The 26611-nt window shown below is 39.4% G+C and overlaps 1 protein-coding gene across 2 annotated transcripts; it reads right to left on the reverse strand.

The window, feature by feature from the left end:
* Positions 1-924: 924 nt before the first annotated feature.
* snx17 (sorting nexin 17) lies at positions 925-26138 on the reverse strand. 2 transcript variants are annotated; one of them, XM_063901982.1, is made up of 15 exons: positions 25370-26138; positions 20765-20839; positions 18669-18786; positions 17216-17280; positions 14831-14941; positions 12675-12765; positions 10076-10163; positions 7202-7271; positions 6526-6618; positions 6076-6279; positions 3886-4014; positions 3614-3691; positions 3315-3389; positions 3180-3221; positions 925-3033 (listed from the first exon to the last, which is right to left on the reverse strand). In XM_063901982.1, exons 1-15 carry the CDS (start codon positions 25427-25429, stop codon positions 2914-2916), a joined length of 1419 nt encoding a protein of 472 aa, XP_063758052.1. In that variant the 5' UTR covers positions 25430-26138; the 3' UTR covers positions 925-2913. The 2 variants fall into 2 exon arrangements, with proteins under 2 accessions (XP_063758052.1, XP_063758053.1); XM_063901983.1 differs by lacking the exon at positions 3614-3691.
* Positions 26139-26611: the final 473 nt, after the last annotated feature.

Below are 26611 nucleotides of genomic sequence, written 5' to 3' on the forward strand. Positions count from 1 at the left end.
TCCTTAGACGACCTGGTGGTCCCGAGCTCCCCCAGGAGCACCATATCGATACCGAACTTAGTGCGGACACCCGATCGGCATAGTCCGCTGCAGCTCAGATCTCCTGAGCTCAAACGCTCCGCCAGACTCAGCCTCCCAGTAACTTGGATTACAGGCGCGCGCCACCGCACCCGGCAAGAAACAGTCTCGCTCATAGGGCTTTTGACTTCAACAAACGTGACGTCATCAAGCAGCACGCGAGCACCTAGTGGGGATAAATAATACTGCAGCTGCCAAAGAGATTAGAACTGAGTTAATGTAAAAATTCTTCATTTCATCTGTTCATTAGTGTGTCCATTTGTATGTATTTTTGTTTGTCTTAATGTTATTACATTTTTTTCTTGCAGCACAACCTCAGTGTTCCCTGAACTTTATCTAAAGGTTCATTTAAACACTCTATAAAGTTTAAGATAAAGAAACCACATTCAGAGATCCTTTAAAGAAAATACTCTTTGAATGTTTATAAAAAGTGTATTCAATTACTTTAGCTAGTGTTTGCCTATATTGATTTATCCATGCAAAGAAAATATCAGGCGTTTATGGATTCATATTGAAATGACAGTAAATGTTATATTGAAGAAAAATGTGAAGTTTCACATTCAGCTCTATTAACAATTTTCAAACAAAATGCTGTATGTGTATGGTCCCACACAGTTCATATCTGGCTTGTGTTTTTATGATGTTTTGTTATAAGACTAATCAATTGTGATCAATAGATAAATAATTACTAGTGCTGAGTTAATATGACTAAGGTACTGTATGCTGATTAAGATTCTTGGCATAGTACATGTCTGAGAACCAAAGCTGCTGCTGATGATAATGATGAAGAATGCTAAAAAATTATGACTAAAGTGGACCATTGTAAGACAAATGAACACCACAAGATCACCTAAAGAGTTTATTTTTAGCATCATGACAGTTGTTACTGACCACTAAAATCTAAATGAAAAGTAGTGGATTGAATCAAGTCAATACAATCATCAGGAAATATGACATGTTCTGTAAAAGTGATGCTGATGATAAATGCACTACATTTGGCACCTACAGTTATTAACACCCAGGAGCTTCTTGTACATGATAGACAGAAATAAAGAATTTAAAAATGAATAAAGCTGACCACATCCACTTTCAGTAAACTGAAGACAGAGAAGAAGCACAGCAGTGAAGAACAAGACAGTTATATTTAGAACATTGTTTTTTTTTTTACAGTTCTTGCTACCAGTGAGAGTAAAGCTCTTGATTTACATTTAGAGGCTTCAAAACACATTTTTCTGCAGCTTTATGGACGCTAAAAGCAATAAAACTGGAATGGCGTTTTATAAAACAACTGTTCATTTTGTTTCCTGCTCTGGAAGAACTTTGTTCGCTCAAGCAATTGTGATCACATTAGCCACTTTTCTACTAGAGCCACTGAGATGATTGGCACAATGTACAGACAGATTACGATGAACTGAAGCCCGAAAGAATGCTCCCCACAAAAGCGGCACTCGCCAATAAAGAACAAGATGAAGTAAATCAGGTGAAAAATTGTAAACACTTTACATATTAACTAACAAAGTCCCCTAAACATTATGTAAACAATGATGTTAGTCCATTTGTTCTATACAGCGTAGATTACATTTAATCTATTTGATTACAATAGGCTATTGAAGATGAAGAATATTAGTAAATGTTCAGAATACTTAATTTCATGTACATAATATAAAAAGTGACATTGTCATAATTTTTTATGTTTATTTTGTGCAAAATGCTTTAGTAAACTATAATTTGGCATTTATGAGAAACCTTTAAAAAATGGTTTAAAAAAAAAAAGAAAATCATGTATGGATTTACAGAGAGAAATCTCCACACAATGTTTGAAGTCGTGCTCAAGCTTCCACTCAAACATTCCTCTCCACCTGTAATACTGTGCAAAAGTGATGGGTTCAGCAAGTGCAAGCAGCTCGGCCAAATCAACCATCTATCAAGTTCTGCAAGATTCCATGTAACACCGGCTGACAATATCTATGTCGAGTTAACCCACGAGGCTAAAAAAGTAAAAGTTAAGGCATCAGACTATTTCTGAAGGCAGTATGAGCGACTGTGCCTCAAACGGAAGGTGAAAACACCGCTGGCATCCTGCTAAGATATTTACTGACTTGGCACATGAGTAGCATGAAACACAGAGGATCACTATAACAGTATAAAAACATGACATTTTGGTATCTAGCCAAGCCTAACATTGATAATCATCATCATATAAGTAAGCAGTTGAATAGTCTATAGGTCAAATTCAACACATTCACTGGTATCCCGGTCATTTTGAGAACTATCCATGTCCAGTTCTGCTGTATTATTATCACTAGTGCCAGGTCTAACTAAACATTTGGCTCTCGGGTTGGAAAGGAACATGCAGCCACCCAGGGAAATGATTTAAAATCGAGCAGGTTTTTCTTCATGTAGTTTATAATATATTAATTTACGTTGTACCTCATGAATTAAACTGCATTGTAGAACTGTACACACACTGTCGATGAAGCAGTAATCCATGTGAATGAAAGATAATCGGTCAGTAACATACGAAAAATCATACCTATTTGCGTACCTGTAGCTTCACATGCTATTTACTCTATGTTGCCACAAGTTTAATAGATAGCGACAGAGCGCAATTGAATATGTTGATGTAACTAAAAATACAAATCAAGATTTAAGAGTCTAAAAGAGAAGGACACGGTCAAAGATTAAATGAGAGCTTAAGGCGGCAATTTTCCCCAGGAAGAAGCTACAATCTTGCAGATTCGGAGGCGTGTGTGGCCCGCTTGGCTCGGCTCAGCTCAGCTTGTAATCTTTGTCCTCCCGGTCGCTGACGGTGGAGCGACGAGGGGGAGTCAGGGGTTACAGGTCGTCATCCCCGATTCCCTCGAAAGCATAGTTGCCATGGAAATCATTGCCGCTGATATCATTTGCCGAGTTTGAGGCGCTGATCCCCCGGAGAGACACAGAGTTCAGCTTGGTCTAAATGGAGGAATAAAAGTATACTTAACAGTGGTCTGATATTCATTTATTAGAAAAGGTTTAAGGTTGTGGGAATACATTAGGGAATACATTATAGCTGCATGTTCTATGGTATACTTCACAACAGAAGAAAGAGAAATACTCACTGAGAGTTTGACGATTTGTTCTCGGTTTGGGTCAGGGGAGTCCTGCAGATAAAAAAACATCATAAACAATTATATTGAAATCTACACAAGGTCCAAATCAAATTCAAACTCATGGCCTGCTATCCCAGTCCTCACCAGTAGAGGGGGAGATTTCACAGTTTGCTGACTCTCTGACCGGTGGATGGAGCCGTTGTGTCGTTTCCTCAGCATCTAGATGGACAGCAGAAGGGAAAAATACTGACATTTTAATTGACGTCTAAGGTTTGCTTTCCTTTTCACGTGTTATGAATCCAACACTGCAAGGAAAGGTGAGTTTACATCCTTTGGAAATCTGTGTGTTCATTAATGTTAACAAATTCAAAATGATGTGGTCATGATTTATAAGGATGCCAGTGCAGTTGTGTGGTACAGTATATTATAATCTCAACAAAAACCTTTTTAATACTGCCGCCTGACTTCTTCACCATTAACTCGTCCACCATAGACTGAAGGCAGATACTCATCATGATAGCCTGAAAACACAAACTAAAATTAAAACAATCTGGAATATTGAACCAAGTTAAAAAGGGACAGAGAGAAGTCAAACTGATATCTTCAGCACTCCCACCAAAACAGTTATAATGATAAATAGCAGTGAAAAAGATCACACCAATTTAATGCTTCACTTGATGGTTGTTGCCTCCTCATTGACCCCGTCAGTTCATACCTGCTGACTGGTGATGGTGACCCACTGCAGGCGGTCCTTGCTCATCAGATACTCGAAGGCGAGCTCCAGCTTGACGTCACATTTGGACGAGCTGCAGGGAGTGGTGGTGCCATTAGCTATCGGGACTTGCTGCAGATTTGAACAGAGAGACAGAGGGTTATGACTCTGTGTTTGTGTGGTATCATCCTCCTCTAAATACATGTATTTTAACAGAACTTTTCCCCCTTCAGTATTCAAGTTAGATATGTCTTCTTGAATTTAAAAGGCAGGAAAGGGAAAAAATACTCATAAACAGCTAAATCGCATTTTCTATCCTCCATCTCTTCTTGTTAAAAGCCTTTTTTTCGTTCGTGTCATTACCAAAGGCAGTCAGCCAAATCTTAAGAAAACCAACGCTAAATTAGTGCAGAGAAAGAAAGAAAGATGAACAAAAACACCACATTTTTAATCCTAAAAGAGTATGTTAAGCATACAGTTTCCCTGGAGGCGAGCCTTCATTCCTCCTTCATGGAGCCTGTGCTTTTACTGACAATATTCCCTGTGGGCCAGAAAACTAGTTCCCATACTATACACACACACACTAACTGTTTATAGATGCTCTTCCGGATGAACAATCAACTGCGAGGGGGGGTTGCGGTGCTGAACCAAATGAGATGTTTTGAATAGTTTGTTGGAAAGGAAAGAGCTCATTAAAATGACTGTGACACGAACCACGATGTTTTTTAATTTGAAATGTGTTGCATGATCTCTGAGCAAATGAACTTTCGAAGAATCATAAACGCTTCTGTGATAAATGTAATGACTGTGCTGCTCCGACAGTAATACAATACAAAAGCGAACTGTTTTCCCCATCTCCAATGAGCCTTTTCTTGCGTCTGCAAAAGCTTTTCTTTCAATTGCTGGCTGAAATTATGTGTAGAGCTGCATGTTACGCTTTCCTCAGCGATTTACAGAACTCAAAATACATTCTTCAGACTTTAAGGAACTGTCTGTTTCCAAGACGACTTGTCTGGGTGAAAGCAAAAAAAAACCTCAAGACGGATCAAATCAGTGGTGCATGATAGTTTGAATTTTAGCTGATTTATTTGAAGATTATGCATGTTTTGTCTGTAGACATACAGTATAAAACTGCAATTGTAGAGTTGAATATACTCTGTCATTTTAATCATTATCCATTTAAAAGGGTAATCCAGTGATTCAGTGACACTTCTGTAAAGTTCAGGGACTTATTAAAGGCCTAGTTAAAGTGTGTGTGTGTGTGTGTGTGTGTGTGTGTGTGTGTGTGTGTGTATGTGCATATATATATACATATATATATACACACTTCAAAATCCACATTACCGGTGTTAACACTGCCTTTGTACTCCCCATGATGAGTGAAATGATCTGAAACATCTGAAATTGGTGAAATGTGTTCATTTTAAAATCTCCTTAGTTTTTGCAAACAAATGCCTGGCTGACTAACTAATTAAGTCTCCTGTTTACAACATTGTTCTGAAATAAATAACGCTGCATTTGTTAATAACCTATGATGTGTAGACCCCTTCAATCAATCACTGTCATCTGCTGAGCCGAGCCTGACAGGTGCAGACATCATCTGTTGTTTACTAATCATTACACTTACTAGGTGAATCTTAAGTAGCCTAATGCGTCAAACCTTAAGCCTTCTCGTGTAAACAACTATATTTTCTTTCCCTAAAAATCTTTATTTGACATTTTTAATGAATGTACAGCTGTTTAAATGTATAGGTGCTTCCTCCTCCTGCATGCCACCGCATTCCCTTCTCTCAATGGACTGCTATCAGGTAGAATGAAGGATGCTGCTCTGTGTGTGAGGCTGCCGATCGATGCAGCGCTATCCTTGTGTGGGCTGTGTGTTCGGGTAATTGGACTGATGAAGATGAATGGTGTGGAGGTCAGCACTTTTAGAGAGTCGTAGCAGTAAAAACTAATGCTTGGCAGGACTAAAGACATTTGTTTCTGCTGCAGCGGAGAGAAAAGGTTTGTAAACACAGGAGCCGCTTGTTGGTTTGAAATGGACTTCAGCCAAGGCTGCTGTTTCTCTACTCTGCCAGTCTCCTAATAAAATGGATAGGTTCCAATTCGCTAATTTCACAGGTTCGGTGACACAGGCATGCTTGAAGGTGAATTCCCTCCTCCGCACTGTCACGCACAGACAATGCCACTTACAGAAGACGTGACTCGCCAACACCTCATGCGCGTGACCTTGAAGCTTCCCTCCTTCATCTGTTCGTTGGGCAGCTTGACGTGGAAGTTGAGCTCGTTGTTGCCGGCACTGACGATGACTTGGCAGCCCTTCTCCGGGAAGTCTGTGATGCAGGGGTCAAACTTGATATAGCCGTAATATTTGAGAGTCTGGCCTAGATGGATGAACTGCGGGAAAAGAAACATAGAAAAAATATGTTAGCTGAGTAACTTTTACTTGAGAAACTGAGTTTGAATTATCTGGATGGGTGTGATTAAACTTTCATTTTAGGGGAAGAACTGAGCTAACTGCATCACAGAATGACTAGACGCATTATCGACGGTCTACAGATTTATCCTTGGATGACCATATTTCAGAGTATCAGCCGGACTCAAGTGAGGCAGAACCACGATGAGGAGATGCCCTTTGCTTACTTCTTTCTTGGATCCTTTTTCCTGCAGTGATTTCAGCTGCCTGTGCTGATCCTTGTTGACAAGTATCCAGCCTCGCTCAATGTCAGACACTGTCTGGTGAAGCAAAAACAAAGACCTAGAGTTAATCTTTCTGTACAGACGCACTAAACATAGCAGGGTTTTGTGTTTCTTTTTCATACACATGGGAGAAACCAAACCCTAATCCTTTCCTGTACACAGCGCAGGTAAGCAAACAGTTACAGAGAAACAGACTGCAAACACTATTTATGTCTCTTTGATTTCGTCGGTTTCACAGAGCAAACACTCAGCCTAAAAAATGCAGGGAATTCGCTCTTGAAAGGATCAGGGAAAAGCATGAAGAGGTACAGGACTCAAGGTTTTTAGCAAAGTCAAAACAAGCTGACATCACAATCAGATAATTGACGGACCCGGGGGATGGACAAGAGCTTTTTTCCGCCCGGAGATGAAGCAGTGGATTGATGTCATGCTAGCAACACACATGCTCAATAAAACACAACAGATGAAATGTGTAAACAAATCCAATCACATCTCATTTAAATGTTCTGTTTGGTTTCTCATCTCAAAGGGAAATTGAATTGAAACCGTAATTTATTTTGCCTTTTTGCAGCTGGAAATAAACAAGTGTCTAGTTTACAGACATTATGAAACCTCTTACCTGGGCATATAGCAAATTCAATCCGACGCTGTTGTCCATGACGTCAGCGTCGTACGACATGTCCCAGTAGCTGCAGGAAGAAAAGGCACCGTCACGCATTGCAAATCCTTTCCTAATTTAAATTAGTAATTACAAAGTGGAAGAGGGAAAATTGCAGATTTATTAGACTGACTGAAAGAGTCTGACTATCTATCACAAGTTTATATACCTCCTATGACACTGTCTGCACACGTGGCTGTCCTGTGAGAACAACACATTTCACCTCTTTTGAGTTAATAGGAAAAGGTCTGCTTTCAACTTTGTGACAAATAATTTTCACATATTTTTTGTATTGTTTATTTAGTTAATGTAATAATCCTGTAGCGTATCTTGAAATTAAAAATCATATCATTTAATCTGTAAAATGAGTGACTTGTAGACTAAAATCAAGTCACTTAATGTCAGGGACATACTGTGGCATTGTAAGATTACATTCAAAGGCTATTTCCTGTAGAGGTTGAAGGACAGTATGTCCGCCAGTGAGATTGTTGCACCGGAGGGCAGCCTGATGATTAGAGCATGACGTTAAAAGAAATGCATGAATTTAGTTCATGGAGGGGGCTTAGAACTGAGAACCATGTCTGTAAATGACCCAAATCTGATCGGAAGAAAAAAAAATATAGGCTATATTTTGCAATTCAAGATACTTTGGCTTTGGATACTGGTGCTTTTTATATCTTTACCCCTGTAAGGGAAATGTTTTTATTTGACTCACACTGGTTTCATACACCAATTTAAAGTGATTATTGTCTAAGTTAGCACAGCACTGAAAGTTGTTTTTCTGCATTTGCTCGCTTGCAAGAATGTCATTGCATTCACCAATTTACCTTGTGGTAATTGCATGACTAGGGGGGTGTAAGGGGATGGAGAACTTATTCAAGTGGATGTGAATCATGCTGCCTGGCAACATCAGCAATTCAAAGTAGGTAACAAGAGAGAAAGGTTATTCAGAGAAAGGATCTGGAAAGGAGGGCGTAGAACTGGAAGATGTGTTGGAGATAAGTGCTTTTATTTTACTGCTTTAGTTTCAGTTAAGCCCCTGCTGAGACATATGGTCTTTGTTTTAAATTCCCTTAATGTCCATTATTAATATACAAGTACATACGACTCCTGATCTTAAAATAAAAAATGTCCACTACTTTTCATATGCCTGCTTTTGTTTCAATACTGTGAGGTACTCTGTACCACATGCACACACACGTTATGTAAATTCCCTGGAAAATTCATTTCAAGCATGCACTTTTAGCCAAGAAGGGCTTTTTAATTCATTTTGACATGATCCTCCCCTGGACCTCATACACTGGGGGTCTGTTTTTCCTCCACCTCCACTTGTTAGTTCTACATTCATTCTTTTCCCGGCTGCAGAAACTAGGTCAGGAGTACTAAGACTTTCCTTGAGGCAGAAAGAAAGTAAACATCCTGTGTACCTCATCAGTAGGAGGCAGGATGACGAAAGAACAGACAACGGAGGAAGTAGAAAAATGTTATGTTGAGGAAGGGAGCAGCCACTAACTTCAAGCTACATTACCATGCAGTGTTTGTGTGGGTGGCCCACCCAAAAAAATGTGATCCAACCTAGGAACAGTGTTCATATCCTGTATTTTGTGTGACATGGAGCTCTTGATGACAGAAGCACAAAGAGGTGCATTTTTCCTCTGTTATTGCTAACCTTTTCCCAAAATAAACAAATGAACCATAAAAAAAACACAAGGGGATTTTACTGTAAAACTTAAGGAGCGGTTGTTTAAATACACCATGTGTGATCTGCTGGTGGCGAGTTGGTTAGCTTAATACTGAAGCTTAAAGAATGGATGAAGGGATGCTTGAGTTTAAAACAGTCCTCAAGCCTTGATGGAACCCTAACCCACCCTCCTCGCTCTATTACCACCCACATTTCCAACACTGAGCATTCATCTTTGTTGAGACACTGTCACAGGTTGACTTTCATCGGAATTGTTGAGACCGTTAATTTGTCTTCATTCTTTCAAGCTAGCTCTATGTCGAGTCATCAAACATATCTGAAATGTCTTTCGGCTAATGTGTCAAAGATCATTGAAGAAAAGATCAAATATAATTGGAGTAAATTAGTTAACTAATAAAAGGATGACAAATAAAGAGGCTAAAACTCACAAAGAGAGTTGAACGATATGATCTGAAATCTCTAGCTGGATAAATGAAATCTCAATAAATGTAAGTACAAAAACCAGTTTTACATCAGTAAGTAAAAATAAACCTTCACTTATAAATGTTTGCCTTTTGTCTTGTTTTTTACAGTTTGACCGGTTCAAGATACTTGGCAGATAGCTTTTTTTTCTCCGCTGGTTAAACTTCTGATTGTTATAGGCTAGTCAGTTTACAGACAGTAGTTGAAGATTGCAATAAGGCTTAAAATAAGGATTAACAATTGTGTTTATTGTCAAGCACTTTCCTGCAGTAACAGCAGATTTATGTCTGATTTTGTCAAAGCACCGCCTCTCTAAATCATTCTGACTATTATCCTTGGCAAAATATATTGTAAACTCCAGTTTCTTTTCCAAATTAACTGCCGCTTTGTAGAAGATGGTGAAGTTAGATAAGCTCCCTGTGGTTGCTGCAGATAAGGCCTGAAATAAGAAACACCCAGAATAAAAAAAAAGGGCCTTACTGGTTCACTGATTCAAATTACACCAAGTAAGCAGATGCAGTAATGTGCTGCTTACCAAAACAGAAATATCTGCCCTGCTTCTTTTCAGGATTAAATAAATAACCCATGAGTACTGTGGTCAATGAATCACCGCTATAATTACAAGTTAGGGACAGCTTTTTGGGACGAACATGCGAGCAGGTGGTGGGTACCTTTTCCGTAGGAGTATGTGAAACTCAGAGCTCCGCAAGCTGGTAATGGATACATACGGCAGCTCAAACTCCTGCAGCTTCCGCACGACTAAGAGAGGGAACAAAACAGAAAGAAAGGAAGAGAGTAAGGAAGTGGAGCTCCAAGGACATTCTGATAATGATGGTAACAACAAACAATGAGGGATTGTAGAACTCCATCTGGACAGGTCCCTGAGGGAGAGAACGTTGTGTGCCAGTGTGTGTTTGAGTATTCAAATGTGAAGGAAAACAGGCTGTACTGTGTGTGTGTGTGTGTGTGTGTGTGTGTGTGTGTGTGTGTGTGTGTGTGTCCCCAATCTGCAGCTGTTTTAGTGCGGCCTGTTCCCGGAGGAGGGTGAAGGAGATCTCAGGGATCAATAAATGTGCAAAACACCACACATCTGATCACTAAACAGCACTTTAACTTTAACATCTGCCATTAGTTTGGAAAAGTGTGTTTACTCATCTATGGGCAGAGATGTGTACAGGAACAGAAACATATGCTGGTTGGTTTGATGTTGGATATCTCTACAGCAATAAAAAAAAAAAACTGATGCAAGCGGAATGCTTAAAATGTTTTTGGAACATTTGCAGGCGGACTAAAACGTCAAAACAACCCTAAAATGCAGATAAGAAGACCGGCACTGTGATTTCAGACCTCATGCTGGTTCTTCTTGACATGTCTATGCATATTTTACAGCACACATTGATTTGCCCACAGATGTCTGGAGAATTAATGCCTCTCAGAGAGGAATTGAATTCTTCTCGCCATCCTGTTATGTCAATACACCCACTGGCAGTTTTGTTTGATCCGCAGCCTGCTGTGCCGGATTTATTCTGGTGGTCTCTGTCGTATTCAACACATGGGCCTTCGTTTTTTTATACCACTCAAGAGTTTTGGATTTATAGTGTGCCAAGACTATACAACGGGCCTGCAATATTTACAGATTCTTCCAAGTTCACCCGGCACCATTTCTCAGCCTGGAATGGATTTGGCGTGAGGAGAGGGGAAGGATTTGGCAGATGACGGACGGGAGAGGAGACTCTTTGGGACTGAGGGGGGATTTGACCTGACAGGGTTTTGATGAAATGGAAAAAAAGGGATTGGAAACTGAAATATTTGGATGTGGAGAGCTTTGTGCTTTTAGCCTGTGCTACTGTGATGCTGCTTTTGACAACAAATACAGATGCAAATATACTACAATGATTTGCATTCAAAGTTAGGAGGTGTGATTAAATTGGCACAAAAGATGAAAAGATAGAAAGTGATTTTAGCCATTGAAGTGATTATATGATAATAACAAGCACAAGTGGCTACATTTAGTTCATGTTTTCAAGAAAATTAAGACCACTAACAGTGCTTGTATATGGTAAGTATTCCTTACCTTTCTAGCTGGGACAATGGCCAGAAAAAGAGCAGAGTCTACCTAAGTCAGGAAGTGAGGAACAAGCTAAAGCTCATGGTAAGACTTGGCAAACTGGACTGCATTCCCGAAAACAAGCTACTTCAAAGGTTGTATAAAATGGGCATTAAACTACATTTAAAGAGTAAGCAAATACAGATGGGTGTCAAACAACCCAATAGTATTCATTTTTCATCAACCTATTTGAGTCTCCCTAGGCTTCTTTGGTTTCGATTCTGCTGCTGTAGCATTGAAGTTAGATGCTTTGTTAATGCCATTGGCTAACCATATATTTTTCCTGTCCCCCTCTATGTTTTCAAGTAAGACTTACATTATTAATGGCAAAGAACCGTGGTAGCACACGTTTTGGTGGAAATAAATCAAGGATAACAATTGGTTCTTACATTTGAATGTTAAAAGTGCAAATAACCGTGGGAAGTCCGCTAAAATTCTGACTCCTCCTACAGTCTTTTTGTTAAAATGACTTGATCTATCTGAAGTAAGCCTGCAAACACTGCACACAGTATGTATGCTACACAACTGTTTTGCATGAACAAGCCAACAAACACCAAGGATGGCTCTCACTGATGTTCTGAGCGGTTAATAAATAAATGATGAATTCAAGTAAGAGATACAGAAGGAACTCAGGGCAAAGCCGCTTCCTTTTTTAATTAAACTACAGTATAAATCCAAACAGTGAGGCGGATAAACAGAGCTGCTGGATTCTTGTCAGAGCTAAATCTTAACGTCTTATTTTGAAGAATTTAGAGAGAAAGAACTAAATCAACAGCACGACATTACAGTTTTCATTTCAGTGCACCTTAACAAATGAAACAGCTATTTATTCTAACTCCCAGTTCCTGTTTGTAAGAACACTACTGTATGTTTGGTGAGTCTTCTGAGAGTGGTCCTTGGCTCGACTGATAAGGTAGGTAGTCCTCAATATTTGATAAAAAACCTTGCGTACAGCACATTTACTTTACTCCGATAAGCAAGACTGTGTATCTTATGGTTTCCAGCTGAAGTGTGTCAAAAAAGCAAAAAGCCTGAAGCCCTTGAGATGCCTTTTCAGTCATTTGTTAAAAAATACAGTCCAGGGTGACTCTAAATAATCAGCACATGATTAAATGTGTCCTTTAATTCCTCTGATTATTTTTAAAACCTTTGTTGAGACTTACATGTTAACCCTCCATCCACACCCTCACGGACGAGGAAGAGACTGAAGTAACCAACAAGGTCATCTGGAAGGTCGAGTTTTGTTGCAACAGCCTGCAGAAAGATATGACAGAGAGAGGGAATAGAAGGAATTAAAACAGGAAGGTGAATGAGTTGGAAGACAGATAGGATTTAAGCTCAGTGATATCTAGTAGATCAACAACTGAAATATAACGATCATAATTTGCAAGCTTCAAAACATATCAAGTCATCTCCCTCATACTCTTCTACACCCCCTGTGTGTTGTGTGACATGTTTTAGCCCTTAATCATTAAATTATGATAATAAGTGTTTAAATTCAAGGTCCTACTCCAACAATTCCTTTTTTAGCCAATCAGATTCATCCTTTCAGAGCAGTCAAATAGCAGCATATGTTCTTCTATTATACAACCAAGCAACTCTATAGTCAATGATTTGAAATGAATGACGATTACGGGAACAGTGTGTTGCAATGAAGTCCATTCATAAAGAGCCTTTTGTTTAAAACAAATTCACAACAAATAACCTATTACAAACATGTGTTGAGTTTTCTGATGTGGAGTTGTAATTTCACTGTACTGACTGTACTATTTATGCTTTGACCAGTTTTTCAACTTCTCCATTTCAACCACAAACAGAAGCAAATGTTGCAAAGAAAGAGTGAAATTGTTGCAAGAAAACACACAATGCAAAAACCTGGTTATCAAACACACACACATACACATTGAGAAACTCTACACAACTCTGTTAAGAGCCTTGCTGTGGTAAACATAGTTAAACTGTGGTTAAACTTTCACAAGAGCCTTTTAAAAACACACTGGATTTAAAGCCAGGAGCAGAAAAAGGACATCCTGATAAAACAGCAGCGTGTTTACCCTGAGTGCCTGCAGTTGTGTGTGTGTGTGTGTGTGTGTGTGTGTGTGTGTGTGTGTGTGTGTGTGTGTGTGTGTGTGTGTGTGTGTGTGTGTGTGTGTGTGTGTGTGTGTGTGTGTGTGTGTGTGTGTGTGTGTGTGTGTGTGTGTGTGTGTGTGTGTGTTTTTTTCCAATAAAGAGCAGAGCAGAAGTGAAAGTACTAAAACCTAATCATAGTCACAATCTGACCTAAAAAGAAAAAAATGTAAGAGGACCTGGTGTCTGATTCTTTTTGGTTTGTATGCTTTACTTTATGTTGTGAACATTTTTGGTGTGTCCAATCAAAGAACCCCTGCCTTTGTTAAAATCCTTTAATGGTTGCTTTAGTGGAGAGGGTTTATATGAATAAGTATGTCCTAATTTGAGTACTGTATGCTGTATCTGTCCAACATCAGATCTTACAGAAGAGTCTAGAGCAATATTGCTCGCCTGAAGGCATTCCTATCTGTCTGTCAGCACTGCTATGAAACAGCAGAGATCAAACTGCAAAGGTAGATAACACACAGCGTTTAAAGTCCCACAAGATGTTCCCTTATCAAGATGTCTGGCTACCTGCAGAGTAAATCAGCACGCAATAATATCTATGGTATCTCCATGTACTAAACATGATTCTTTACTATATACACCTTCCTCTTTTATATTAAAGGGACGGTTCAGATGTTTTTGAAGAGGGGCTGCAAGAGGGATTTATCCATAGTCAGTGCCTTCTCTACTGTAGGTGTTGGTTTGCTAGCCCCCTGTTTTGGGAAACAGACAGGAGTTACTGATACCTCTATCAGTACATCAGCAAACACCGGGTTTTCCCCACGGTGTTTGGTTAATTTGGCAATAGCTTAAATAGTAGATTCCTACTCATCGGAAAGAGCTGTCTATCTTAAATCTAAAGCAGTACAAATAATTAGAGATACTGTACACTACCTATATAATTATTTTAGGCGGCTAAAACACCTTTGGCTGATGTCACTATCCACAGCAGTACATTTCTTGGCATCTGTGCAGTATTTCCTATTTACCTCCAAACCGGCGCCATGCTAACTCATTTCATGTAAATAGTTCACAAACTATACCTAGCTACATAATATTACTGCACCTGAACTATCTGTTTAAGTGCTTAATCTGTTTATAGAACATTATCCCGCTGGTTTTATTATTTATTATCAATCTCTACAAATGATAAACCGTGTGGAGTGCTGGCTGAAAACAGTTTTCGTGAACAGAGTACACTTACATCCAGGACGTCCTCCGTCTGATCCGAGGTCAGAATGTTGACCGTGACCTTCTGACTGTTGGAGTGGCAGATGTCTAGAGCGACTTCTTCTGTGGGAATCTGCTGCGTCTCCTGTGGGAACGACACAAAACCAAACAGGCTTTCCTTCAGCTTCACGGGTCATCTCTGTGTTTTCATTCCTATCGGTCGACAACAAAATCACGCTGAGTCGGAAGAAATACTAGCTGTGCAAAGACGAGACAATTTTTGCAGTGGAGATAAAAACAAGAGAGCTCAGCTACATTGAACTTCATTCAAGCGCAAAACAAGAATATAAAAGTATGTTTGATTTCAGTCAGGCGGAGAGACACCAAATAAGAGATGGTCTATTTGATAAAAACCCTTGTTTGCAGCACACAAATTAAGTCAGACTGGTGATTTAAAGCATGCCCAAGTAAAACACCAGATATGCTTTTGTGCTAAGACATTTGCAATTGCAACTTTTGTATTCCCTTACTCATAGTGTTATCCCCGGAGCTGGAACTACTATCATTTCATTGTTGATTATTTTTGTTGATTAATTATCTAAAGCCGGAAACTGAAAAACAGAAAGAGAGCTAAAGCAATTTGTCATGATTGTTGCAGATTCATTTTAGGTCAATTAACTAATTCTACTAATTATTGTGACTCTTATTTCACTCCTCTCAGCTCACACAGAAATGAGTGAGTGTATTATTAAGTGCTGATGTGTTTGTGTTCATCCTTTAACTGAAAAAGGCCGGCAATGGAAGACAAAACCACAAAATCAATGAACAATAAAGCGAGGGGAATAAGCAGGCACACCCTATGAATATTTCAAGACTCTAAATAATTGCTTCTGAGCTGATAATAAGAAATCTAAAATATTAAACTAGATGACCCCAGCTTTTGTCCCCAGGCAATGTCCCCCCCACTGCTGCAAGATCATCTCTCATCTTCCCTGTTCCCTCAGCAGGGGTTCTTCCAAGTACATCCCTGCCTCTAAAGGTGAGGATGAAACGACAACACCGGGAGGTAACTCATCTACTCATCTATTATTCTGCACCTGCTGTACATGAGGCTGGGGGGGTTGCAGAGAGTCAAACACAGACTCTAATGAGAGAGGAACACAGAGGAGGAAGAGCAGAGAGGGTGTGATTTGGCTGCTGACGGATGAGTGTGTCCGTGAAGGTTATTGGATTAAAATCCTCCCGGCGACGCAGGTCACAGCCTGACTGATGACGAACTCACCTCAATGACACACTGTTTGAAATAATCCTTCCATCAGACAGCCAGAGTCCTATTGTGAACCCAGAAATGTTGAGTACTCCATGTCTTTTATTTTTATTTGATGTAGAGTAGGGGTCCCCGGCACATAGAAACTGCCCGGTGCTAACTTGCATATCTTGGGCAATTTGCACAACTAGTATACGATGCATTCATTAGCATTAATGAGCATACGCAGACAATAGTTTAAAAATGGCTTGGCTGATTTGGACCATTTTAGAGTGGCTTTGGAGGTTATATTCAGGATGTTGAAACTATTTCTGACATTTTAAGGATTATAAATGGCAGTTTCACCAGAAAGTGGCCCTTTTGTTCTCCAAGTGGGCTGATTTTGATGAATTTTGGGTCGCTTCTACAGTTTTAAAAAACAGCCATTTTTGATCCTAAAAATGTCAGAAATTAATTCAACATTCTCAATATACCTCAAAAACAACCCCAAAATTGCCCAACTCGGCCAAGCAATTTACTAGCTATCCACATATGCCTGTTAATGCTAATTAATGCAATTTATGCCAATTGTGCAAATTGCTTAAGATATGCGAGTTAGCATCCGGTGGTTTCTTTTTGTTGTTGACCCGTACTATACATTTCCATCATAAAGCTTTAGGGTACTCAAATCTCAATTTCCGGGTTCACAATGCTGGCTAGTAGACTTACAAAGCTTGTATTCTTACAGCATCGTTTACTTTAGTCTTGTTAGTACTGCAGAAAGAGCTTTTTGGCAAATCTGGGGGGCTGACTCATTAAGTGGCTTAGTTTTTATTTTTATGATATAATCACTCAAAAGGATCCAGCGCCCACACACTATGTTTATATTTTGGCCCTCATTTTCCTGTCTGTCGCCATCACTTCAAAAGCCAAACTGAATCTGACACATCGAACCAACTGCTTCAGAAGATCTTACACAACTCGAGATAAGAGTACAATGTGCTGCGGTAAGGACACAGCTACCTCACCCCACCGCATTACCAGAAGCAATTACTAGTCATGTAGAAATAACTGCATCATCCTTTTGGTTTAGGCAGCACGCCCTGACAGGCCTGGTGACCACGTTGAAGCAACTCTAATGCAAGTAGAGTAGATTGAAGGACCACTACCAACCTGCTGTGCTTTCCTTAAGAAGCTGTTGAACAATTCACTGGCTCCGAGCAAGGGATCCTGACGGACTGTAGAAAAACACACACAACATATAATTATTATGAAGGGATATTTATGTTTTTAATTGATAATGCAGATTTGTTATCATGAATCTCCTCAGGGGAAGTCATTTCCCAATTCTTATCACACAACTTTATTTTGTTCCTTTATAATGGGTTTTACAATTCAAGACACCTATCAAGGCAATTTAGCTTAACCTGACATAGATTATGTTCTTTTATCTAGCTCAGGTTGAATTAACTGTTAATTATTACATTATTATTAAGTTACATCATAATGTAGTCTTCAGATTTGGTAAACAAAAGAGGAATTTATCTGAACTCATGCTCATGTATTTAGTTTTCGAACGGAGGAAGCATTAAATTATCTCTATGACACTGTATGACTACAATATGACTAAGTGTGTGTGTGCGTGTGGGTGTGTGTGTGTGTCTTTGTTTGTGTGCTATTGTTTTTGTTTTTTTTGACAAATTAGTCCAACCCTTTGACAAAATGTCAGATCTGAGCCATCTGCGTCACAGCAGATTGTGTTTGTGGCAGTTCATTTTCCATAACTATGTTAGACGCCATGATGTAACCAAGTGCAGTTGTGGCCAAGAACACCCTGTGTGCGTCTGCTCCCAGACTATGAGCAAATACACACTTGAACAACGCTTCCTTGTTCTGCTGTAACGGCCAGCGCTTGAGAGGATTAAAACTAACCCTCCACGCTGCTGCCAGTTCCACTTATTTGTGTGTGTTTATGCAGAAAGTTCACCCTTTGACCCGTTTACAAAATGTTGGAAATATGCAGAGAAACCTCACAGATTAGGATAAAAATAACTCCAATTGGGCTCTTGAACGTTTAAGGAAAGCTTAAAAGCTGTCGAAAGGAATGTTTACAAAACATAATAACCGGTCTCAGGATAAAATGATTCTTTATGGACTACAATTCACAGAGAAGCTAAGTATGTATCCCTGGAGGTGGCACATCAACACTAGAGAATCCAAACCCATTAAACTTTTAAAAAGGTCTGAAATCCTGAGTGGATTTCAGGTGTGTCAGCATAACTCTGTCTGGCTCAGACTATCAGCTCTTTAGTGAAACACGTTTATGCTTTCATGTGGTGTTAAAGAACCACTGTACGGCTGGATTCCCCGCAACTACAGAGCTAACCTATTCTTTCTTTTACAAAAATTTCAAGGAAATTGTGTTTGTGCTGTGAATCTAAATTGTCAGAACAAACAAAGTTTGAGTCTAGTTTGTAGGTGTGCTGCAATAAAGAAAAGAATGGTAGCTAAATTAAAAACTGACGAAAACAACCACATTGTAGCTGGAATTTAAATTCCGACCAGAAATGAAGTGAAATGCAATACAAGCCATCTGTAAGGAGTCCATTCGGCATGAATAACTTACCAGCCTGCATGTATTTCTCCAGCTGCTCTCGTCTCTGTTCGACCTCAGCAGGAGTCAGAGTGAAGATCTTCTTTGGAGGGAAAGCAGGCACCACGTTGCTGCCATATTCTTTCTTTATCTGTTGACACAAAAGTTATCTTATTACTGTACTGCCATTTGCACTATACGTATTGTTGTATATTGTATATACCTACGTAGTTACTGTAACTATTTCACCATTTCATATTTGCAAAGCTGCTCTTATTGTTGATACATTTAGTTTATATATAGTTATACTTAGTTTATACTTAGTTATTTTAGTTTATATTTAGTAATATTTGATGTATATTTAGTAGTTTAGTTATATTGAGTGTATATTTCTCCTTCCTTCTTTGTATTGAACTGTTGCACCTCAATTTCCCTCGGGATAAATAAAGCTTCTTGAATCTTGAAAACACAAGTTAGGAGGTGAGGATGCAGGACGGCTGGCAACCTGAGTTTTAAGTTCATTTTTATTTGAATTGAGACCATGTGTGAAGTGTTTATGATTAAGCTTCAGTGGAGGGCAGCAGTGTCTTAAATTAAAGAGTTGTGGATCCATTTTTCCAGGAGGTACATTCATGCTGTTTGATATGAATCACATGTTTATTTTAAGCCCTGTTTCAATGAGTAGCTGGTGGAGTTTCCGTGCAATACACACTCACAAACACACACAGAGACACATCTGGAACCCTGAGCGTCTAGTCATTCCAAGTTTACTTTGTCTTCCAGCTTCTTGACTCATTTCTTCCTATTTAAAAAAAAATCATCTTAGGGCTGGTACCTTTGAACCGTGGAAGTCTTAAACTGAGGCCTCACAGTCAGATCTTCAAATCACAAATTCAGTGAGGTTTCAATTTAACCTGTACATCACTGCAGGCAAAAGCTGTACATCCACTCAGCGTTAAGAATTCACTAAGACATATTTTTCTCTCGCTATAAAACCTTCAGGTCCTGCACTTATGCGATGATGGGGGGTGCTGCGCAGCGGGTGCTGGAGGAGGGGAGGTGATTTTGATCCCTTCTTACTGCCCTTTGGTATTTTCAGTACACCAGACTACACTGGTCACACATACAAATCAGCTCTCGTCGCCACAGAAACAAAGTCACAGACGAGTCAGGTTACCCAAAATCGGAAATTAATAAGCATTCATTTAGCTTCTTTTCAGCAGCACTCTTCCTGTTTTCACTGTTTAGAAGTGTGACCTAGTTACAGATCTTTATATAACAGAAAACAGGATCTACAGCAATCAAAATGTACATTATCTGGGTAATCACCACAGAGTTTTGCGTCAGGAAGCCACCCGGGGTCGGTTGTTGAAGATTCAAGTGTGTCTTCTAACACCCTGTTGCCAAGCAACGGGAACTGTCAAACCAGATAAGCGGCGACTTGAGGACGGAGGTACCAAAGTTTGGCCTCTGCTCGCTTATTTATTAATGTATGAAAACAGGACCCTGGGCACTTCTATAAGGCAGTATATGCTAAGAGCTTCAAGTCAGCTAGAAATCCGGCGAATAAACACATCTCTTACAGAAAATGCATCTCTGTGATTATTTCTCTCTTAAAGAATGTCAAGTAAATCCATTTTCAATTAAACCACTACAGACAACAAGTAGACACTGAAGTAATTGATTGATAACCGCACCGACAGACGGCGCCGGCCCTGTGTGAAGCTTCTCTAAGGCAAGAGACTAGAAAGCGCTTCAGAGCAGGCAACTCAACGCTGTCCAACAACATTTCTCTTTCAGATAAAGTTGCTTTTCCGAGCAGGTGAACCAAGAGAAAGGCCAGGGGACATTCCTTCCATGTCTCCCGCCCCCTCTAACCTCCTCCACAGTGCGGCCTATTTACATGCAATAGTTTGGACTCAAGTAATAACAGCACAGGACTTCAAGCCACCGTGGTCGTGATTCAAAGTGACGGGAGGCCAGTGTATCGACCGGGCGCTACAAAGGCGAGAGAGGTCACACAGGGAGGATGTGTTGGCATTTAAACAGCGTCCACACAAGCAGACCACTCACTTCTGGTCTGAAGCACACTAACAGCACTGGGTTTGCTGTGATGGCTGAAGCCTTACCTGTTCATGGAGGCCGAGAAGCTGACTGTAGCGTACCCGACAGTGCAGCACGCCGTTCACATGGATGTTGTAGGCCTGTGGGGAAAAAGTAAAATGTGAGAGACTGGACAAAGGCTTGTATCAGCCGTCTGAAAAGCTTGGCCAAATAATACTATATATATATATATATATAGATAGCTAGGCCAAGATTGACTTAAAAGGAGATATAGAGAAGTATAAATATTACATTTTTCTTTGAATATGGGGTTAAATAAATAAAAAGCTTGTCATTGCATCAGTCGACAGCTGACTGTACTTTATTCAGAGCGATCCCAGGTTATAAAGTCTTGCGGAAATAAAAATAACCATAAAACAGATAACATCCTGTACCTGGAACATAAAATAAGTCTCACTAATTTCCTCACAACTCAATCTCAATCCATTTCATCTCTCTGACAAGCGTCCCCTTTCAATTTATCATTTCATTGAGCGAATAAATGAAGTGTAAATTGGATTATATTAAACCCTACTGACTTTACAATCAGAACAGCTTCTCTTTATACTACAGAAAAAGGAAACCCTTGAAAGTCCTCCGAAAAACCCTCTTCGGAGTCAAATATCGGCTCGCCATTGTGTTTTTAATATCCGATGCCTCAATAAGCTTTGAAAATGATACTATGCCACAAAAATAACAAGGTGATACTTCAGCTATGTCTTCAGGAAGCGAGAAATATCCTTTAAGTCTGCCCAAACACAGGCTCGCTTAGAGAACAGAACTCTTGAACTCTAAAAGAATGTTGTGTTTTTCACAAGGTACCACAAGCCAGTTTAACTTATTCCTCTCCCTTTTTTCTGATAAAATTCCTAAAAAACCTGAAACAGAAACTCTTCCACCACAGAATCTATTGACGATAACTCATGTACAAAGCCTGCCAAGAGAGCTTTGGCAAATATTGGGATTGAAAACAATCAGCGGCTGCCATCGCTTCCCCAAAAAAAATTATATGACATGAGGATGATTAATCCTCTTTCCGTCTCTTTTATTGTTATAAGTTCATATTGCTAATGTTATGATATTTTAATGGAAAACATAGAAAGAAACTAATATTGTCTTGCAGTTTTAAGCCTCTGACAAGCATTCATTTGCAGTTTACATCCATGTCCGACCAAAAACATGTGCCAGATGTAATGAAATTCCCACAAGGCACTTCTGATATATTGTCTTCACAAGAATGAGATGGATGTGAGGTCGCAGTGACCCTGGTCTAATACCACTCAGGCTCCTCCTCAAGTCCAACTGGATGTTAGTAAAGAATGTGAAGAAATTCCCTCCATGTGTTCCTACGTGATAGCGTTCACAAGAATGGGAAGTACGTACGGACAATAAGAAAACATAGGGCCTCCGGCTATAGCTAAACTAAAACTGCTATTTTGTTATTTACAATAATACTTGCTTCTCCATTTTTGCAGAAATCAGCTTCCTGAAAAACAACTTACAGTTTCCTGAACAACCTGTTGCTGTCAGTTGACCTACAAAACCAATCAGCAGCAAAACAAAGTGCAAAGTAAAACTTGTAGAGGGAAAGAGGATAGCTAAAAAAGCTGGAAAGAGGCCAACAAATTAACTGAAAGATGCGCGCGTGTGTGTGTGTGTGTGTGTGTGTGTGTGTGTGTGTGTGTGTGTGTGTGTGTGTGTGTGTGTGTGTGTGTGTGTGTGTGTAGGCAGTATCCAGGCAGGAAGGAAGAATGAGTATGCAGAATGTTTTGGCTCCGTTTGATAACAGAACAAAATATCCCAACCTTTTTTGTGAATCGCAAGCAGTTTAGCTCAGGGACAAGGACCATACAAACTATGATCTATTGCTCTTTCCAACACATTTTGATCCCAGTCTAATCTCTTTTTGAGGCCAAAGACATTTTTGATTGAAAAAAACAAAACTAGGACTTAACAAGGCTTTACGTTTTTGACCTGATAAAGATTATTTAATATGTCTACTTCTAGCTTTGTAGTCTGGAGATGGGGATTCTTCTACACTACTGCCTTTCACATAATATAACAACATGTGTGTGGGGGAAATCTATTTCAGTAAAAGGAATTATAATACATGTTGTTTATTTGACACTTTTTAAGAATAACCTCTGCGTCACGTCATGCCATTTATATTGCTCATTGGCAGACTCAGGCTCAAGCAGGCATGCTGTTGAGTATAAATTAAAAACATTACAAACATTAAAAGGAATCAGATAAACCCGTTACTCCGAGTCCTGACCTGCTCTTCGTCCAAAGTAAATGAGTCACCATCACTTCAAGCTGCACCAATCTGTATTTTAGACACCCACAAACACTAATATCATTTTAACCATCAGGAAGATAAAGTGTGAGCACTCAAATATGAAAAAGATATGTCTGTGCTTGCACCATATTTAAAAATCTGCAGCACTTGTTATTGCAAGAGGCAGTGTGCAAACTCAGCAGATTCTGTGGCTTACTGGTTCCAAGGTACATATCCCATCTCTCAGCATTATAATCAAGCAAAGTCCCTTCCTGTCCACTGGTTACAGGAAGGTCACGGTGACAGTCACAGGACTGCCAGCTGAGGTGAAAAGAAATGTCGCTTTTAAGTTCCCACTGCGGCACAGGGTCAACAGGTGCTCAGCCAGGTACAAAAAAGTCAGAGATGGCACCGAAAACAATTATTTTTCAAACCATTATTTGATTTTTGCAGAACAATACAGATGAAACATAAATTATATAACTCCAAAATTATGTTTTGGGATATAAAACACTGTTTTTAATACTTCGATAGACAATGGATGTAACTTTGTTTTTATCCAAAGCTAATTTGGACTTTCGTGAGGCAGCAGGGACACTGAACGCACTGACATAATAATTCCAAAATGTTTCCTCCACATGGAGTCAAGATGGACAACAGCCCTTCACAGGTGTGTGCAAACCGAGAGCAGCCTGTGTGATGTCACATGGAAGTCAGATGCTGCAGATGTTATTTCAAGCATCTGTTGAATATCAGAGTGTCTGCATTCTAGAAAACATCTGATACAATTCCCTTTTTATAATGTTATTTTGGATCTTATATTCTGAAAAAGGATCTAAGATGATTTATTTTTGTAGTAGTTGTTCACATCAATAATTGACAAGAAATACAGTTGAACTCAAGCCGTCCAAGCTGTTTCCTGGCAACATAATGACTTTTGTTCAGCTCCAGTTTAAGGGAATACACATTCACACCAATAACGTGTAAAACTCTCTTCTTTTAGCGTCACATACCCGGATTTGATAAAAATTAAGCTTTAGAGACCGCCATCTGAAAAGGCTTTGTTTGTTAGATATTTTTAAGACCAGAGTTTTATATTTAGCCTAACTTGCTTGATCAGCATTAACTACATTTGAGGAAGTCAAACCTATGACCAGAAGAGCCACCCTCCTCACTTCTAGGGCATTAAATAGAGAAAATCAATGATTGTCTATTTTCTAGGGACCCCTGGAACTCTTCAAAGGAGTCATGGGGGTCCTCTGACCTAAGGACTAGAACAACACCTCTAACATTCAAGCAAAAGAAGAAAATAAGAAAAAACATTTTGAGTTGTGAATAATAACTTTAAATGATAATGCCAGGCATGAGCACAGTGTATCCTGACTGCATTTGACTAGTATTAAAGTTGTATATCTAAAACTGTTAGAAACAAACACAACTTTACACTGTTTTAGATCTATAATGCTTTACAACAGCAATCATTACACAACCTTAATGAGTCATACTCTCTGAACAATACAAAGATGCCCAAGGCAGGACCTTTTAAACACAATGGCAATAGAGTCAAAGGACAAGCCACACACATTGAGGATTTTGCTGTGTATTTAATTCTGCTTAAGCTGTTAGTTTGTGGAGTTGAATATAATGTTACAAACATGTGGCAGTAAAAGAAAAGGAGGATGTGATATAAAAAGGTGGAAGATTTCAGAAAGAATTCATCATCATCATCATCAAAAAAAAAAAAAAAGGACTCAGAGGTGATGAAGCAGAGATTGGGGCCAGCCTCAGGTCTCTTCAGGTGGTTTTGAAACTAAATTACAACATGTCGATTGGGGCCAACACCATAACAATGAGACAATGTGGAGGGCACATCACAAGATCAACCAGATAAATGCCATAATAGTGTTGGAATCATAATGAAGACCAGGGGTTACTGTCCTAATGATGCATTTAATGGCCTCAAAGAATCACATTTCATATAGGCAGAATGTATAGGACGTGAAAACAACTTTAACTCAACTTATTTTAAATCCCTTCCCGTTTAAATCTCTAAACCAAGTATCTGGGTAGTATTCGTATGAAACACAGTTATTGCATTTATGAAACAGATAAGCATTTCGAAGTGTAATTATAGATGATATAAAAGGGGAGTCTGATTTGTTTTACTGCATTAGGTTAGCAATTAGGTTAGTTGTGTGGCCTATGCTGATGCACCAGTGTTCATATTATCAGATATTGAGTAAACATCATCACTCTTGCTGCATTGACATTAGCCCAACCTGTGGCCAGCTGAGGCCAACGTTTACAGCTAGGTGAAAGCAGGTAAAACAAAACCACACAGTATCATACTCACCACATAGGTTGATCCATTTTCTCCCGAACGAACCTCCGTTTCGGGTATGGAAAAATGCATTTTAGCTCGATACACAGCCTGCTGCCTTAGTCCTTGAACGCCACTGCAGCTTTCCGATGCAGAAGAAGACACCACAGTTCCCCACAAAGTCTCTGCAGTGACTGTCGGCAGTGACTACAGAGGAGGAGGAGGCTTCACACGGTTTATCCACTTGTTTGTAAGTCCGTAAAGAGCTGCCAGGCTGGAGGAGGCTGCTGACGACTTCAATATCTATCCAACAACTCATGTACCAACTAGCATTCGCATAAAACTTCTCCCACGTCAGTGTCAAACTTTTCCCACTACCGTCCCCGCAGCAGCCATGTTGCAAGTGTTAAGTAATTGCACCTTCGTTCTTGGCTTTAAAATATCCTCTTCCCTTAGTTTTAAAACATGTGTGCTAACTTAAAACCACCTACTATAATATTTGAGTTTCAACGTGTACCGGTTACTGTTTTCATGAGCGTACCCAGATGAAGTTTCGGGATAAAAGGTGCAGTTGCTTCCTGCAAACCCAACAGCGTCGCAGAGCCGATGGTAAAACCTCTCCAAATATGAGGCGAGACAGTTGCACTTTTGTGGTTTGGCTTGTTTTTTCTGACTCCTTTATTTACTGATGAAAAATCTATGCGGCGACGGAGGAAACTCATAGATAAAATGTGATAAAATAGCAGAGAAAGCAGATGTACCAGGGCCGTCAAGCCAATCTATGTTTAGTGTATCTAGTGGCCCATCAAGAGGCATTGCAACAATCCTAATGGACAAAACCATCTCGGTTGCAGCCGGGGGTGGTCAATATTACGCAAGCAAAATATAAAGGGCTTACTAGCATCTTTTTCGTCACAGATTTTACACCTGAGTTAATATAAATACAAAATGACATTTAAAGTATGCAAAAACATGTTTTCTTTTGTATTTTGAACCTCACAAGATATTATTACTAGAAGTCCCCATTGTAATTGGTGCACCCCAAAGTGACAGTGAAAGCGCAGTCAAAATTCATTAGACAGAAAAAAATGCATCTACATTTTGTCAACAATATTAGAAATGTAACGAAATAGGTTTATATAATATGTTAATCTATATGGACTTGTTAGTATGTTGCAACCCACAACACATTTACTTTAAATGAGGGGAAAATGGTCGAATGATTAAAAGGTTGCAATAAATGAAAGAAAAGCCTTTTTGACCTACACATTTTTA

Source organism: Eleginops maclovinus, chromosome 15 (assembly GCF_036324505.1).
Source record: "Eleginops maclovinus isolate JMC-PN-2008 ecotype Puerto Natales chromosome 15, JC_Emac_rtc_rv5, whole genome shotgun sequence".
Lineage (NCBI taxonomy): Eukaryota > Metazoa > Chordata > Actinopteri > Perciformes > Eleginopidae > Eleginops > Eleginops maclovinus.